General features: G+C 36.1%; 2 protein-coding genes across 6 annotated transcripts; both read right to left on the bottom strand.

Moving 5' to 3' along the window:
* Positions 1 to 191: 191 nt before the first annotated feature.
* On the bottom strand, positions 192 to 5833 carry LOC119981285 (monoacylglycerol lipase). Its single transcript, XM_038824344.1, has 7 exons — positions 4996 to 5833; positions 3843 to 3881; positions 3679 to 3749; positions 1437 to 1501; positions 1252 to 1341; positions 1014 to 1106; positions 192 to 823 (listed from the first exon to the last, which is right to left on the bottom strand). The coding sequence occupies exons 1-7, from the start codon at positions 5466 to 5468 to the stop codon at positions 422 to 424; spliced, it is 1233 nt and encodes a 410-aa protein (XP_038680272.1). The 5' UTR covers positions 5469 to 5833; the 3' UTR covers positions 192 to 421.
* A 3021-nt stretch (positions 5834 to 8854) lies between these two features.
* LOC119980622 (transcription repressor KAN1-like) lies at positions 8855 to 13480 on the bottom strand. 5 transcript variants are annotated; one of them, XM_038823402.1, is made up of 6 exons: positions 12450 to 13480; positions 12276 to 12352; positions 11512 to 11557; positions 11323 to 11331; positions 9165 to 9264; positions 8855 to 9022 (listed from the first exon to the last, which is right to left on the bottom strand). In XM_038823402.1, exons 1-6 carry the CDS (start codon positions 13093 to 13095, stop codon positions 8989 to 8991), a joined length of 912 nt encoding a protein of 303 aa, XP_038679330.1. In that variant the 5' UTR covers positions 13096 to 13480; the 3' UTR covers positions 8855 to 8988. The 5 variants fall into 5 exon arrangements, with proteins under 5 accessions (XP_038679330.1, XP_038679325.1, XP_038679326.1 ...); XM_038823397.1 differs by having other exon boundaries at positions 11178 to 11331; positions 12450 to 13479; XM_038823398.1 differs by having other exon boundaries at positions 9165 to 9261; positions 11178 to 11331; positions 12450 to 13479.
* Between the last annotated feature and the right edge of the window lie 4335 nt (positions 13481 to 17815).

The following is a 17815-nucleotide window of genomic DNA, read 5'->3' as shown; positions in this document are numbered from 1 at the left end:
CTATTTGTTCATGGAGCCATGGAAGGAAAAATGTAATAGAACAGTATACATAACATCAGGAACTTTCACTCTGCCGACGACAATGATAGCAAATGCTACACACATCAGTAAGCAAACCTCGTATTTCCAGAGAAATTGAAGGCTTGCGCAGAAGAAATATATGCTTAGAACACCATATAAGTTTTAGTCAATGAAGAATCAACATCCCCAAGTTCAGTCATCATAAATATCGGAAATTTATTAATACAGGATTAGATTATCTACTTCAATGGAGACCTTTTTAAGCATTTCATTAGAAATGCTGATCCAATTTGAACCCCCCTGTTCCTTCTCAATTTTTTTTCCCATTTCCTGAGTATAGAACATTAGAACTTCTAATATATCTAGAGAAGTTGCAGTATCTCCCCATAGCTACCTAGCACTATAGTCTACACCTAAACCATTCAATTATGTCTCGCATGATCTCTTCTCGCTCTGGTTCAAAGAGGATATCATGTAAAAACCCGTCAAGTAACTTGATTGTTTTGTCAGTTGAGGAGGCTTCTTCATACAGTTTTTGAGAAGCTTCTGGGTCAGTCACAGTGTCAGCAGTGCCATGGAGGACTAGAAAAGGAACCCGCATTCTCTGCAGATTCTGCTGCAGGAAGGATGAGATGCGGAGAATTTCATAGCCGGTCCTAACTCTGATGGAGCCAGTGTATACTAGTGGATCTGAATACTTGGCCACTAGAGCCTCAGGGTCCCGAGAAACTGGCATTCCTTTCTTATTTGCAGCCCCGATCTGGTATCTCGGCAACAAAAATGAGAAAATTGGTGCTAGCACCTGTCATAAGACAAAAGGTAAACAACTGCACAAAATGTTCTCGCAATGGGCGAGGTTTTCCAAGAATTAAACTTATAACCTTTAAGTTCGCCTTCTCGACTTAAAAAAGATCGATTTTTTTTTTTTTTAATTCGGAAGATGATAAGAGCGCTTGAAAAGTATGTATAGAAGAAAAACATAAATCTCTTACAGTAAAAATTGGGTGGGATGGCTGGACTCCAACTGCAGGTGAAGTTAGAACCACACTTGCGACGCGAGCTTCAACCTTTGGATCTAATACTGCCTGATTTTTCATACAACAAAGAGAAAGTTAAGTAAATAATCTTTAGAAAGATCAGGAAGAAAACCATAATAAACTTCCTGATATGAGTTCGAGAGACGCATACATACGGGTGACTGAAACAACTGCAGGAAATTCCAACTCTTACCTTCAGGATTATAGCTCCGCCAGTTGAATGTCCGAAACAAAAACATGGAAGTCCTGGATTATCAGCTACAACCTTTTCAAGAAATGATTTCTGTACCAAGTTCAACACAGAAGGGTGAATTTAGATACCTATACCCAACATCTACCTTAGATATTACTTTTTGTCTGATGAAAGTCACAGCTCACCATGTCTGATACAGCATAGTCAAGAGAATGAACATAAGAATGCAGCCCATCCGATCCACCATGTCCTACCAGGAGACAAAAGAACAAACGAACTTGGGAAAATAAGTTACCTACGCATCATATGACACTGGAAATACTAAAATTCGAAAGATTAAGCACTCTGCACTTCAAGTAATGCCAATGCTATTTTTTTTTTAAGTGAGGAACCACCCAACATGCCTTTCGGACAGTTGAATACTCATGTGGTAGTGACCAAAAGTGGGACAAACTCATGAAACCAGCCAGCATTTTACAAGGAAATATACTAACTGGTAGGCTCAACTCTCAATTTTGGGCACCGTACGCCCTAAATTCAACCCCCTGAATATAAATAACCACTAAGTTTCACCTAAACAAAATGAATGAAAGTTACGAAAATACCCTCTGAAATAGAAAAAGTTAAAACACCAAAGGGAAATGATAAAGGATTTCCATTTCACATACAAACTGCAAGCTTAGCCGTAGAGACATATGATTTCAAACCATATTATGCAGAACAGAAAAAGTTCACAGCCAAATACACTTGACTAGTGTAACTTCAGAACAGAAAAAGGCCACAGAAAAATATACTTAAAACGGCGCACTGCCGGGATACACCTAATTACCAGTTAAAATTACAACAGGTTCAAAATTTGGTATAGAGTCGAGTCGTTTAAAAAAAATTGCACAGCATTTCCTTAGGCTATGGCATAAATTTCAAGCATGTGGGCTCCTGATACCAATTCTAGATGTACAAGTTTAGACAAACAAGCTTACTTATTACGAGGAGCTTCACATGTTACTTATTTCCACCAATGGGCATCCCACTCTATTCCTGCAACATCCAAATATTCATGCAATGTTGAAGACTAGTGATATCTCTAGACTATGAACAGTAAAAACGTAAAAGAAGATGATTGCTTTTTATGTTTCTGAAACCAGAAGGGAAAAAAAGAACATAAATTGTCACGTATACGTCTCTTTTTTTGGGTGTGCAAATGGTAATTTATTTTTTAAGATTTCAGACTGGACTCGCTTAAAACTAGTTCAGGTCAAACTAAGTAAAGTAGCTTGAAAAAGCCCTTAAAATCCAAACGGTGGTTTTCATATGCACTTCAATCTCCCCATAATACACCTCTTTCATGATGTTTTGCAATACTAGCCTCCGAAAATCATCCAATGATTCAAATGATAAGCTGATGAAACTCCTCAAGTATAATGTGACAAACAAATTTCATGCTAGCCGATGTAATGGTGCAAGTAAAAAGTCTGCTGAGAAACTATTGTGTGTGTGTATTCTATCTTTGGTATTTACAAAGTCTAAAGGTAAACAAATCTGGTGACTTGTACACAAGACTCCCACAGTGGGGGGTCGAAGACAGACAAGAAGTACCGTGTACGCATACTTCCTCCCTACATAGCATGTGGATAGGTTGTTTTTGAGAATTGAACTTGTGATCTCTAAGTTGTACTTGTACCCCAACAAGACTACCATTGGATTGTATGCTCGCCAATAAAGGTAAACAACTCTCGTGTACACAAGGCTCCCGTAGTGAGCGGGGTCGGAGACATGTAGGATGTTCGCAGAACTTATCCTCACATAATATGTGGAGAGACTATTTTCATGAATTGAACTTATGACTTTTAGGTTGCCTCACCCGCCCCTGCGCGGCAACTCTACCACCGGATCACATAATATGGGCCACCGTTTCCCAGATGGGCATTTACAAAGTTTATGATAACAAATTCAAAAAATTCAAAATGACGACTCAGGCCTTGATCTTTTATCCTAAAGTCTTCACATTAATCTTTCAAACACCAGTACATGAACAATGGCACAACAATAAACCAGGTTGTAAAAAAACACACAGCACATTCGAAAAGTATGACTTCTCTAGGATGAAGTATAACTTCTCTCTCTGTTTCCGAAATGCAATCCCCTTCTCCCTTTAAAACACAGGACAAAGAAACAACAACAGCAACCGGGAAATTTTGAAGTGGGAACAGCAAAGAGAGCAGTGACAACTCTCTGTCAATAACGAAAGCAGGTTGGCTCTGCCCTCAGTTCCACTACCATGAATCAGATAAAAGAATAACAAAAAGAAACAACCATGCAAACATAGACAGGCTAGGTAGTCAAAGAAAAGTAAACAATTGCTAATGTTCAATGTCATTTCAAAGCAAGCACATAACACATGAACTTTAGCAAATGGTTCATGCTTACCAATCCAGTCCATCCCATAAACTTTAAATCCATTGGCATTCAGCTCCTTTGCAAAATCACTGTATCTGCCACTGAAGTAAATTTTGGACATCTTAAGCAATACATCACACTGAAGAATGAAGTAAATATTGTCATCAAGTTGACATCAGTCAGAGATCACAAACCTGTGTTCATTGAGCCCGTGCAAAAGAACCACCAGTCCCCTGCAAAAAGATAAGTAGTCTTCATTCCTAGAGCATAGATGAGTTGCAGAAAACAATCTACTCATTGAATAACATAAATTTTGACTGAAAGATTCAAGTAGCCAACAGTAAATATTTGGGATTAAGAATTTTCTTCTTCTTCTTGTTGTTGTTGATATATGTGTAGCAATGGAGTATAGACTCCAATAACATCATTAGAAAGTGGTTTCTGCTGTTAAAAAGGATCACTATAAACATTCACTTAAACCAGCCACCCTTTGCCTAGGGTAAAATTAATTCGGTCTATCTTCTTAATTGATTCCTGGCCAACATACTGTCTATCTCTAACATTTCACATAAATTCGAAGCATATGTTAATCAACTTGACTAAACCAAATTGTGAGCAAGTGAATGAGACTGTGCCAGAAATAAAATAATACACTAGCAACTAAATAACATTATGCGGTATGATACACAATACGGGAAATGTTATTTGTGACCCCACTGGCTTTTCAAACTTATGATGCATCAATATCCAGCCAATGAAATTTGGGGACCAGGTGAAAGAGATATAATCCAATAACAGTTGTTGCAACTAACTTTACTGTGGGGTACTACAATCCTTGGGGCACGGTCCAGCCAGAATGGCATCACAGAAGCCATGATGCAGCCCATATTATGCCCTTTAGATAATGACAACATGCACAGTTTATAACTTATAAGCGACGCGCTACTACGATAGGGATGTGTGAGAATATGCCCAGTGTGTTACAGAATTATGCCTTTCTGCATAGTTCCCATCGACACAACTGATGTTGGAGAATCAATGTAATATTCTTAAGTAATTTGTGGCATGGAAGTTCTAATGGAACAATGCAAACAAGCAAGCAAACAAAAAATATGCACTTGGAAGTTTACACTCCAGAAAAGTTGCTGAAATCAAATCAAATACTCTACCCAAAGAGAACCCATTTTCACTAAAATTCTCAGTCAATCCAAGAAATCATTTGCAAGAACATAATTCATTGGCATGGAACACAACAATCACAACATGAAATGATGAAACCCAGAATCAAAGCCAGAGGAACATAAAAGCCATAGCAATATTAAGCATGAATGATTAGAACTGACCGACCTTATTTTGACAGAAACAGGAGTCCACGACTGTGTAAAAATGGTGTCCCCCCGTGCAGTGACAAAAAGCGAAAAATCCCGACTCGAATTACAATCATCGTCCTGCATTACCCTCCGAATCGCCAGGGCCCTCCTCGCCGCCACGGCCTGGTCGGTCGCTGCCATTGAAATCCCACCAGAACTGCTGCTCCTCCTTGACACAATAGCTGCCGGGACCCTCACCACCGGTCCTTTCCTCTCCGACCTCTCATCCTTCATTTTCTCCCCGGAGGAAGAAGACGGGGAACAAGAGTTGACGACAACCGCCCGCTTCCAGCACCGAAACGGCAGCAGAAGGAACAAAACGACAGCATTTATCAACACCAACAAGCTCCTCCACATGCGGAGCGAGAACAGGGCATTTACACGACCGCTCGCGCCGGATGTCCAAATCAACGTCGACGTCGCACCGCTTGATTTCGATGCAGACTCCATCGCCTCTGATCTTTTCACAAGCCAAATTGTCTTGAATTCACAGAATCAAATTCCAATCCAAACCCAGTTCGATTTTCGTTCCCATATACAAGACAACGACCGATTCGGTCCTAAAACTGGCACAACTTGAAGCTCTCTTGGTATTAAAATCGTTTTGATTCCTCTCATAAGACGCAGAGAAAAACCAAGCTAACAAATGATAATCTCAACACAAAATGACGATTCTAATCCTGGCGATTAAATATAGAAGAGAAACTCTGTCAAAATAAAGACTACAATGAACGAAACAGAGCTAAGCAAACAAATGGACACAACACAGAATCCAATTACAGATAAGAAGGTTTTGTATTCGGCCAAATTATTGATTTATAGAAAATCACATTGGATTCATAAAACGTAGGGGCTCACGTAACTCCTTTCTCGTACTAATCTTTGAATGGAGGTTTCCGGAAGAGACACGTGGCAATAAAATGATGTGTCCCGTATTTTAAGTACACTTGTCACGTATGCGGCGACTAGAAGCAACAAGGGGGTGCCGGGGCTCTGCTGTAAAAAAATTACAGCAGGCCCCCCTGTAATAACAATTTGAGACGAAAAATTTTTTTATTTTATTTTGAAAAAATTATAGATGTGTAGTTTATGGTCTAATGAATCCAACGATATATTTTTTGTTCAAAACAAAAATCATATGCTATATGAAAAATGCTTAACAATTTTAGACCGTCGGATATAAACTCAAAACATTCGGTGTCTGGATCACAATGAATTTGATTTTTGTTTCGAACAAAAAATATATCGTTGGATTCGTTAGATCATAAACTACACATTTATAATTTTTTCAAAATAAAAAAAAAATTTTGGGATCCAAATTACCTACAGCGGGATCTGCTGTAGTTTTTACTACAGCAGACCCCTGCCACCCAACAATGGGAGGTTTGAGGCACGTTTTCCTAATAATGGTTAAGACCTAAAATGTGATTTGACTAAGTTCGGGGTCCCCTAGTGGAAATTCTAAATCTCTGTAGTTTTCTACAGTGTCGTCCGATCTCTTTTATAGTATAAGATCCAAACTGTTTTTTAAAATTTAAAAACAGTTCGGACGGTGAGAGTATCCACTCTCTGTAGTCTACTACAGTATACAGATATGCATTTGACTCTCAATTAATATCGAGAGTAGACCTTACATGCGTGTTCGTAATCAATCCCTATTTTTATATAGGGTAAGATGGAAGTTTTATTTGGGGCGAGCATAGCATTATTCTTTTTCTAAATATGTGATGTAGTATAGTGGACTCGTGGATTGTTGACACGTGGAGGATGTGTATCCCGAGCCCGATTTCTCTTAGCGTGGCATGACAAGATTGGTAGTTATACGGGGTCTCCATCCAAACAAGAAGACGAAGCAAAGATCAACTTTGCATAAGCCAATGTTATTGGGCCTCAAAGTATCAAACTGGGCTTATAGAGCTTTGAACAATGACAGATAACTAAAGTCCATCGTTCAACTAATGGGCTGGCCAATATTCTAGCAGTCTAGCTGAATGAGAAGTCCACATGTAAAATGACAATTGGGCAGTTGGGCCGGAGTTGGGCCTTGTGGTTTTATCGAGATTGGACCCTATATGTCGCGCCATTAAGCGCGTCAGGTAAGAACTAAGAAGTATTCAGCAGTCAGCACAGGCCCGTTTAAACGGGATTTGTGGCATACTACTCTTGGGCTCTTAAGTTTAGCAATTACAGCCCATTCCCTACGGCCCAAGGGACTGACAATCTCAGCCGTTCCACTCGCCAGTTACAAATAAGGCCCAGTATACAAAACTGTAATTTCATTGTTAAGTAAATTATACATTTAGTCACCGGGGTGGCAAAACTCTGTGCAGTCTGGATAATCGAATTTGTCCCACTCAAATTAAACCAAGTTCGAATATAAGTTATATGTCCAAAATCTGGGTTCAAACATATAAGTTTTTGTCCAATTTAAAGTATGATTGTTTACAAATTGGCCCCTCAAAAATTTATGTTTCAATTTTTTTTATAAGCAATTTATTGTCTTTGGTTACCTAGGCTTTAATTACTGAGTTGACACAAATCATAATTAATTAATTATTACTCATTTTAAGAAATGGGGTCATTGTGCTAAAAGCTTGTGATTATATCGCATCTTATGATTAGACAATAAACAATTGGGGAACCTTTTTGGAATTGTCCAAAAATGATTAATGAGTGGGACATAATGCAACCCACAATCCCAACACCATTTTAATCACAAAGATTATAGCAAATATTTGAGGAATCTGCCCATTTAACTTTATGCATGAATGCAAGATTTGCATGGCAAAGTGAATCTCATATTCTCTATATAGTATGTCTAAATTTACAGCCAATGCTATCTTTTTTTAACCAAAAATGATATCATATAAGTTTGTACTTTTGACATTCAATAATGGATCAAACTCGGGCCGTTAGACACTCATCCATAGAAGTTTCCCATGCTTGATGGTAAATTGGGTAATGTGTGGTCAAAAGGGTATTGTTCATATTGAGAATTGAATTTAGAACCTTCTAAATCTATACGCTTTGGTCCAAAGAGATTTACCACTAAACTATCACACAAGTGATTCTTTATGGTCAATAATATATATATATATATATATATATTAAAATTCTTAGGTGTGGGATCTCCACACATGATGAGACCCGTGCATGAATGGTGTTGGACATGATGAGACCCGTGCATGAATGGTGTTGGATGATGCGTACCTGAGTCTTCCTTTTTATATATATATATATATGCGTGTGTATATCTTTTTCTCTTGGGGTTGCCCATCAGACTTCAAATCGAAGCATGAAATTAAAACTAATAATACACACAAAAGACAACTCAAAAGTCAAGCTTTCACACACACTAATCACTCATAATGGAACCCACAAATTAAAGAGAGAAGAATATATTGAAAAGAAAAAATTAAAGAGATCGAGAAGAATAAAAACCAAATAATGCAACCAATAAACATGCATGAACTAATTCCTTTCTTTTCTCTTGATCTGCTTTCTTTTTTTTTTCTTCTTTTTTTTGCTTTTCATATTTTCATGACATTCATGTATTGACTTAACATCACCTGATGACAACCACCTTTGATTTTAGCACCAAAAAGAATATAATATAATAGACATGCATGAACCCTACACAAAGAGAGAATATATATATATATATATATATATATATATGACTATCTATAAATATACCTATGATTCTCTAAATAAGTAGAAAAAAATACTCGTAATTAAAAAAAGGCTAATTAAGGACCATAATATATATATATATATATATATATATATATATATATATATAGAGAGAGAGAGAGAGAGAGAGAGAGAGAGAGAGAGAGAGCAACAATTAGATAATTAATACTAACTAATAACTATGTGTCTTAGAATCAATAATGTTGTTTGGTGTGGCAATCTGGTCTCCCTAACGTGAACTCCAGGCTTGGATTAGTATTGAGTTGTGTATTTGATCTCACAAAGCTTTTCGATCGACTAAAGTTGCTTCCCTGCACATTCAGTAGTAGAAATTATTGTCCGTTCTGGGCCAAATATCCGTACGGATTTATTCTGCCGTCTCCAAAGTATTTGGGCTCAAAAAACACGTGAGTTAAGCATAAGAATAAAACAGCTGTGTCTTTGCACACATACCTCAAATTGATGACCGACTGTTTGTTGAGAGAAAAGGCCGGTATCTGGTGCAAGGACATCATGATTCCTAGAATTGGTTGGCGTCGTCCAAGCTCCTCTGCTGCACCAAACACCATATTATTGACGTATTATAATATTCATCTATAAAGTCTTTGATTAAAGCCATGAAATTAGAAGTTAGAGCAATTCGACTATATATATTACTCTTTTGATGCTATTGGCACATGCTTGACATATTACATACACGAAAAAGCACTTTTTTTTTAACCGAGAATTCTCCAATCCAATATGTCCAACGAGCAGTTGAGCCAACTCTAAACTTGGACCACCAACCCAACTCACTCCACGCTATCTACAATTTAGACTGGGCAAAAGCTCGTGCGGAGAGAACCTGACCACATGGGCCTTTGGCCCTTTCAAGGAAATAAGGTCGATTTCGGCTAGATGTGGGAGTTGAACCTGCGACCTCTCACATTTGCAATGAGTTACCACAATCAATTTCACCATCCCAACCTAAACTTCTTTGTTAAAATGTTTCGAAATCTAGGTGAGGTTTCATTGTTGGATACAGGTTTCTAGTTCTTCATCTCTTTAACCATGCCAAATTGTGAATTTATAAATAAGACTATCTATATATATATATATAGAGAGAGAGAGAGAGACACATGTTCAGGTAAGGCCTATACATGTATAAATATGTATTGTTGGGAGTGGTAGCCAAATTAATAGGTGCTCAATAGTCAATACAGAGACTGTTCTCCAGTTAAAGCATATGCCCTAATAGAAGCCTACTTTGTGGTGCCGAAGTGGACAAGACCAACCTCTCTGATCATCAGCTGTACAAATTATTCAATTCCATCAAACTTGCTGATTATTAGTTTCACTTGATTACCACATATATGTATGTATGTATGTATGTATATGTATATGTATATATATACAAAGGTGAAATGGGTGCGTGCAAGTGAACCATCTAGACAAATTTACCTTGACTAACAATTTAATCAATAAATGCATGAAACCCTAGTGTGTATGTACGTATATATAGCAGTATTTATGTATTTCTCATCAATCCAAGAGTGATCCTTTGGCTTAAACTATTTATTTATTTGTAAAATAAATGAAATATTTCTCTCATATTAAGTTCCAACAATATTAAATGTACTATATATATGTGTGTAATTTGCTAGCTACCATGTATATTCTCGCGATTCCAATTCTCTTATATAAATTGAAACTATTGGAGAAATCGTCTTGGGAGATTGGATTTAATTAGATATTTCTATGAAAATCATAGGCGTTAAAATATATAGTAATATTCTCTTCCTTATCCAAAAAGAAATGTAATAAGTCGTAATTTTTATTATAAAATTATTTATTGGTATGATATGCCCTAAATCACATATAATTTTGATGCCAATAGAAATAACAAAATACATTAAGTTTAGTTATTAATTATTTTTTGAATCCTATTAGTTTTAATTAGTTTGTATCCCTTATATAAACAATAAACTATTTTTGAAAATATCGATAATTGAAAATTATGAGTAGAAAGTATATCCTTAAACATGGAAGGACATTACTTGGAAGAGGTTATTGTCCTATAATTAGTGAGTAAAATCCTTCTACATTAGGTCTCTTAGAGTTTGAATGTGAGTGTGCGTTTGTTGTGCATACATTGTACTATTTCTACATTTTGATAGAGAGGTAGATGCCTATTTAGGTTTAATCTTATAAATATTAATTCCTTATAAACCCTAGAATCAAATAAAGTGTGATAATAGTGCATATATTAGCATTATGTCAAAATGGATACATAAAATTATGCATTTTTTCATTTCAATTTATTGGGTATATTATTTTTAAAATGAAGGAGCTATAGATGTTAAATAAAATAGTAGAAAAAATCAAGCATATTTGAGACCATAAACCTAAATAAGCTATATATATATATATATAGAAACAACATCAGTATATATATGCAATAAGAGATGGTGAAGAAAGAGTGTATACCTAGAGTAGTTACTCCATAGATTAATATTATTTGAAGGATAGCCATTTTCATGTTCCATTGATGCTCCTCTCCGGTTGAGTAAAATATTGGTATTTTGATGCACAGAAGAAGTAGAAGAAGATACAGACAAGACATGTTCCTCACCAGATCCATCTGGAAAAAAAAAGAAGAAGGAATTATATTGTTTTTAGTGTCAGAATCCAAGGAATTAAATCTATATAATGTCATAGTAATCAAGGGGGGAGAGAGATAGAGAGGCGGCTAATTAATTCTAAATGCTGAATGGTCTAAACAATACGAATCATGCATGTGTGTGTGTGTATATATAAATACCTGATGAAGCTACAGGAGTGTCAGTGCTCTTAACAGTTCTATACATCTGAAAATGGCAAAAACAGACAAAACAAAAGAAATTGAAGTTAATTCAAAAAAGAAAAGAAAAGAAAAGAAAAGAAAATCCCAGTCAAAAGAGAGAGATTCTTCAGTAGTATTCACGAGGTTAATTGATTGTTTGGTAAAGGACAGTAATTGCTTTTGCATTATTGAGAAATGATGGCCATCCATCTTAATTCTCTCTCTCTTTCTCTCACTTTAAAAAAGCAGAACTTGTCCTGTATGTAATATGTATGTATATCAGACAATGACCAGAATCATAACTGTTCCTTCATTCATTCATTCACTCTCCTGCAGTACTACTGCACTGACTCTCTTCGGCTCGTAGTGCCTGAAGATTAGACAAACAAAGTCGTCGTCTTCTTCTTCAACCCCCCAAAAACAGTACAACTCACCATCAAGAGAAAAGAGAGCGATGCATAGATGTTGAATATTGGGGTGATGTAACTATTGGTTATCGAAAGAGTTGTTCGGGTCTAATTCAGTTATCGAATTCTCAAATGTTTCAATCACTGTTCAGGTAGTAAATTGGCTAATGTGACATAACAAAACAGTATAAAGAATATGTTCGAATAGTGAGAAATCTGCTATTGTTTGCAAATAAGAACAATATTTAACTCTGGATTTTAAAGTTTGAACGTTCGGAGATTTAGTAATCGAGTTGGAAAGTGAAAGTTGATTTAGGTTTTAAGTCAAAATAGTACCTGTAAATGGCTTTTGACATGAGCAAGTGTGAGATCTTTGACATCCATCAGCTCCAGAACTGACTTTGGAGTTGCCCCTACAAATCCAAACCCAAAATCAAATACCAATTAAACAAAAAACACTACTGTGTGTATGAATTGTGAAAACAGTAGATTAAGAGAGAAACTGATTACTTTCATGGCCGCCGAGGAGCTCAACAGCGTGAACAAAGCGAGAGTGAAGTGAACTAGTCCAACGCATTCTTGGTGCCCTCGTGTTCCTCTTGTTATGCAATTTATTGGGCAGAAGCAGTCTTGATCTCATCATTAGTCCATTATATGATGAAGAAGAATATTGATCCGTACCACTATACCCATATTGGTAATTGTTGTTGTAGTACCGATGCTGTTGTTGTCTCAGTGCCTCCATTGTTATCCCATTAAACCTTCCTCCTCCTCCTGATGGTGCTTGGTAGAATCGAAATCTTGGATCCATCTCTATGTGGTTGTTGTTATTGTAGACTGGAATTCCCTTTATGGGTCTTAATCCAGATAAGTCAAGGACTGAAATCCCTTGATTACACTGAAAAAGATGATTTCTCTGATCCTCTCTTCTGCTTCTTCTCCAGGGACTCTCTGCTTCCATAGCAGAGCTGCTGTTTCTGTTGCGTGCGAGGCAGAGTTCGGTGTCGGCGGCCGCCGCGGCGCCCTCGCTGAGCGATTTGAGGCCTAGGGATGAATCGGGTTCGTTTGTGGTGGTGCAAATAGAGGAAGGAGCACTATTGGGGAGGCTTATGTGAAGTGAAAGGTCTGGAACAATCGGATTCAAAGAAGAAGACATGATTGTTCTTCCTAGCTATCACTCTTGTTCTGCAACAAACTAGTGATGAAAATTATCAAACTTTGGCCTCTTTAAGATCAAACAAAGAGTAACCCAAAAGCAAGAACACAAAAAAGATTGGATCTTTTCAAGTGGGTATTTTTCTTCTTGGAAAAATAAGGGTAAATTTGATGACTTTCTATGTAATTACTAAAGCTAAAAAAGAGAGAAAATGAAAAGGAGAAAAGGAGTTACTTCTTCTCCTCTTCAAGGAACAAACATACTTAGAGAGAGAGGGATGTGTGGTGTTGCAGAAGAACATAGAATTTAGAGAGGATTTGGAAATGTGGAGAGAGAGATGTGTCTGATTCTTTGTAGTTGTGGCTGTGGCTGTTGCTGTTGCTGCTTATACCTCGAGAGTATATATAAGAAAGGGACACTTCAACAAAAGCTCTGCCTTTCTCTCTCACTCTCTCCTTTTCTCAATAGTCAAATACTATACACGCAAAACTTGCTATGCTTGTAAAGACATTGGGTCGGGTTAGGTACTCACAAACCTGAGAGCAACTCAGCAGACTTGCCCGTTTTGGACAACCCATTAAGTTCAAACTCGGGTCGGGTTAGACACATACAAACCCGCACAATAGGTTAGTTGGACCGAGACCTAACACAAATCACTTGGAAATAGTTGTGTCAGTTTAGAATCGAACTCTCAACTTCGGGCAAGATTCTTTACGCCCTATATAAGTTCGGAGAGATGACTAGTTAGGCTATCGACAATTAGTGGTTATTAAACTCTAAATCATAAACCCTAAAAACTAAAAACTAAACTTTAAACTTAAGCTTTTAGTTTCAATCATTTGTTCATATCCAACCGCTTAAAGCATTCTTATTTTAGCTAAAATGAAGGCATCTTTATAGAAAAATTCATGTATATAAACAAACACATGATTAGACATATATATAAGTTGAGGAATTCTCTCATTTGCATTTAAACTCCGAACTGAAATGCGAACCACTTTTTAAGAATGTCAATGAGTTAAATGACAAGTGTCAAGTGTGACCTATTACTTTGAGTCCCACATATTCTAAATCAATAGTGAAAACATAAGTTCACATTTTATGTTCGCACTTTAAGTACGCAGATGAGAATTCTTGTATATAAACATATCTATATATTTTTGTGTTTTTTCTACTAATTCTTTCTCCCCCACGTCCTCTTCTCTCCTATGTCTCTATCTCTCACTCTCCCCTCAAAGGAAAACTCACATAATCAAGACATTAATGCAGATGACCCAGAAGTCTTATATGCATGTATATGACTAGCTATATATTCTTCTGTTCACAAGTCACGTGTTTTGCTTTGGTGATTATTCAAAGGGGACAAAATTGAACAAAAATCACTATCTAATTTTTAGTTTCTTAAGTTCTCACGAAGGAAAAAAAATAATATTTTCCCTGAAAATAACAATCAATATATATAGAGAAGGAGATCATATATATATAATGAGGAGAACAAAGCCAAATTAATTAGGTTACTACTAAATTTGAATATCATTGTTAAATAATCCTGAACTCCCCTATAATTATGCTTAGGGATTACCCCACAGTAAAATTAATATTCATATTTATAGGGATTGGGATTGGGATAGGTTTTTGTATTGTAGAATAGCAAGGCCCTTACTCTTCTTTACTTTTTGATATCAATAATTTTTAAAAATTCCCAAAAAATAATAAATTAAAAATATCAATGATTTTGAATCTAATGATGTATTTCTTATTGAATAAAAAAAAATTAAATTAAGTAAAAAGTGTTCAAAAAACCTGAGTGGTTCAAAATGAGGAAATATAGGGGTGCTATTATTTTACAATAACATCATACCCCAATCCCATTTCTCTTCTTTTCCGTACTCGTAAGTGTTTTGATGAAATTAGGTATTGATTTTAAAGGAAGGGTATTGATAACGGGTGCCCTAAGGGCGCTTGTTATATCACAATACGTATATCATGTGTGATGAACACTCTCTCACCTAATTTTTTTTAAATTTAAAATACATATTTTTTTCATATTTCAATACATATTTTTCATCCTTATTTAGGGACACTCATTTTCATTTTCCTTAAAGAAATTCAAAATTCAAATTAAAAAAGGGGGTTGCACTGAAATGGATATTAATTAGGTATTGATTTTGCCACGTATGGCATTAAAAACTTCACTTGCCACAAGAGAAGTAAACGGAATCTATGGTGGTGATGAATTTAATAGGTGGGTGTGATTGTAAAGAGGATATTGATTAAATTAGATTGGAACCAACCCAATAGATGACCCCCACAACCCACAATGTTCCTAAAGGCTTGTTTGTTTGCTTTCATATGTTGATTGTCATAATGAAAACTCAAAACCCTAATTTCCACATACCTTTGTCATGCAAGTTTCTTATTCTCTTTCGTACGTTCTCCCAAGATATTCCCTTCTAATCCTCCAACCACTTTGTATAGCTTGCATTCTATATATATATCTGTCACAACCCACATGTCACACATCCACCCAACCCTACGCTAGCTTACTCATTGACTAGTATTAATCAATATATATATATATATATATATATACACACACACACATATATACACAGAAACCCTAGATACAGAATCTATGTTTAATTACAAAAATCAATAGTCAATACATCCTCTATGATACGAATATCCCACATCACTTAGATATGAGAGTTGTGATCTATTGATAAGAAGGGCAAATGACTTCGTTGATAGGCAAACAAATTTTCTTGGTAGTGGCCTATTGTGTTTGTTGGTTACAACCAACCCATGTGTGAGTAGAGCATATTGGGTTTGTGTGATTGGTTGAGGAAGATATGCGCCTGCTGAGTGCGGGCTCGTGCCGGACCTGATTCTTTTAACACTCTCTCATACATGCTAGGAAGGATGATTAGAGCAATTGCAGTAGTGATAATTTGCTGGGCCAACAAAATTTTATATTGGGTCCCACTTCTATTACATAAAAAGTCAAGTCAAACACGTCTCTCAATACAACCACATCAACAAAACACATCTCCCAATATAACCACATCAACAAAATACAAATTTCTATACATTTTCCTTCTCACCCAACATGGTGGCCAACAAATTCCCATACCCTCCATGTTCTCCCCAATAAAACTACACCAAAACACAATCTTTCAATATAAAACACATCTCCCAATATAGCCACGTCAGCAAAACACAAAACTCAATACAACCACATCAACAAAACACAAAACCCCATACATATTTGTTGGCCCGGACAAAATAACACCATTGTAAGTGCTCTTATAATAGCATCACCTCGAATTCAACCCATTTGACTTAAGACAATAAAGATGATTTCTTGATGATGTTGAAGACCTTCTCCTAGTTGCAAGGTCCTATGCTATGTGTGTACACTTAATTGTTTGAGGTTATACCAATGAGGGTTTAATTAGCAAATCCTTTCATATATATTTTGTACAATAAATTAATCAACTATAGAGATTTATTATCTCTCTTTTTTTTTTTGTATAATAAAGCTTAGAATGGGATTGGACTTTTAAAAGGTTTAGTCCAAGTCAAGCCACAACTTGCTGCAAGCTTTCTAATTAAGGTACAATGGTCTCTCTCTCTCTCTCTCTCTCTCTCTCTCTCTCTCTCTCTCTCTCTCTCTCTCTCTCTCTCTATTCAACAAATCCTGCCATGAATATGACCGAACATACATTTGGTTGGCAATCATAAAACAAGTGGCGCAAGTTGAATGCGGAAAGTGGTGTAAATATGATTCCTCTTGGCACTAAACTAGGCACATTGTAACCTGTCATTAGCAAGGGTTTGTTTCATGGAATTATGTATATGATATGAGCAACCCATAAAAGATTTTAGTTGCAACGTATTGTCGTCCAGTGAGAAATTTATGTTCGTGTGTGTTTGGCGCTCCGAATTTAAACTCATATTAAATATTTAAATGATAAATTAATGTGATGTAATTTTCGGTTAAAAAATAAATTTACATGGTTTGACTATTGGAACATATATATATATATATATATATATATATATATATATATCCTACCCCGCGGTTGAAAAGCAGACAATTAAGAGGTAGAGAGAGAGGGGGATGGGGCAGTACGGGCAGAGAGAGAGGAGGTACAGTAAGCAACAGTAGTGTGAACAAAAGTTAGAAATGATTTTGCAATCGAGTGTTTTATGATTGAAGAGGAGAGAGAATTTGTGTCTGTGAGACTTTAATTACATCAACAATTCCAATACTTTTCTGACACAGAAAAAAAAGAACTGTAGCTAGTATTATTAGTGGGGGTACCCTCCCCCTATATATATGTATATATACGTGTGTGTATATGTAGGCTTGTGTGTTTTGTTGCTTTAGAGTGAAATGCTGGTTTTGCTTTGCCTTTATTTAGGATTTTTTGAGTTTTTTTTTTTGACTTTTCAGTCCATCCTTTTCTATCATTTTCCACCTCCAAGAGCCAAAATTCTCAAAAAAAAAAAAAAAAAAAAAAAAAAGAGCAGCCTCCCATAGGTAGGTCAGGAGAAGAGGATGAGACGTAAAACATATGTCTTATGAAGCCTAGTTATCTAAAAAAACACACGATTTAACACGAATTATGTGAGACATATGAAACCAACGATTTCACATAAATCATATGTCCATCTAAATATTTGAGATAATAAAGACAAAAAATACTTGGATAGT

Source organism: Tripterygium wilfordii, chromosome 16 (assembly GCF_013401445.1).
Source record: "Tripterygium wilfordii isolate XIE 37 chromosome 16, ASM1340144v1, whole genome shotgun sequence".
NCBI lineage: Eukaryota > Viridiplantae > Streptophyta > Magnoliopsida > Celastrales > Celastraceae > Tripterygium > Tripterygium wilfordii.
Note: the sequence above shows the minus strand (reverse complement) of the source record. Positions and strands in the feature narration are given on the sequence as shown.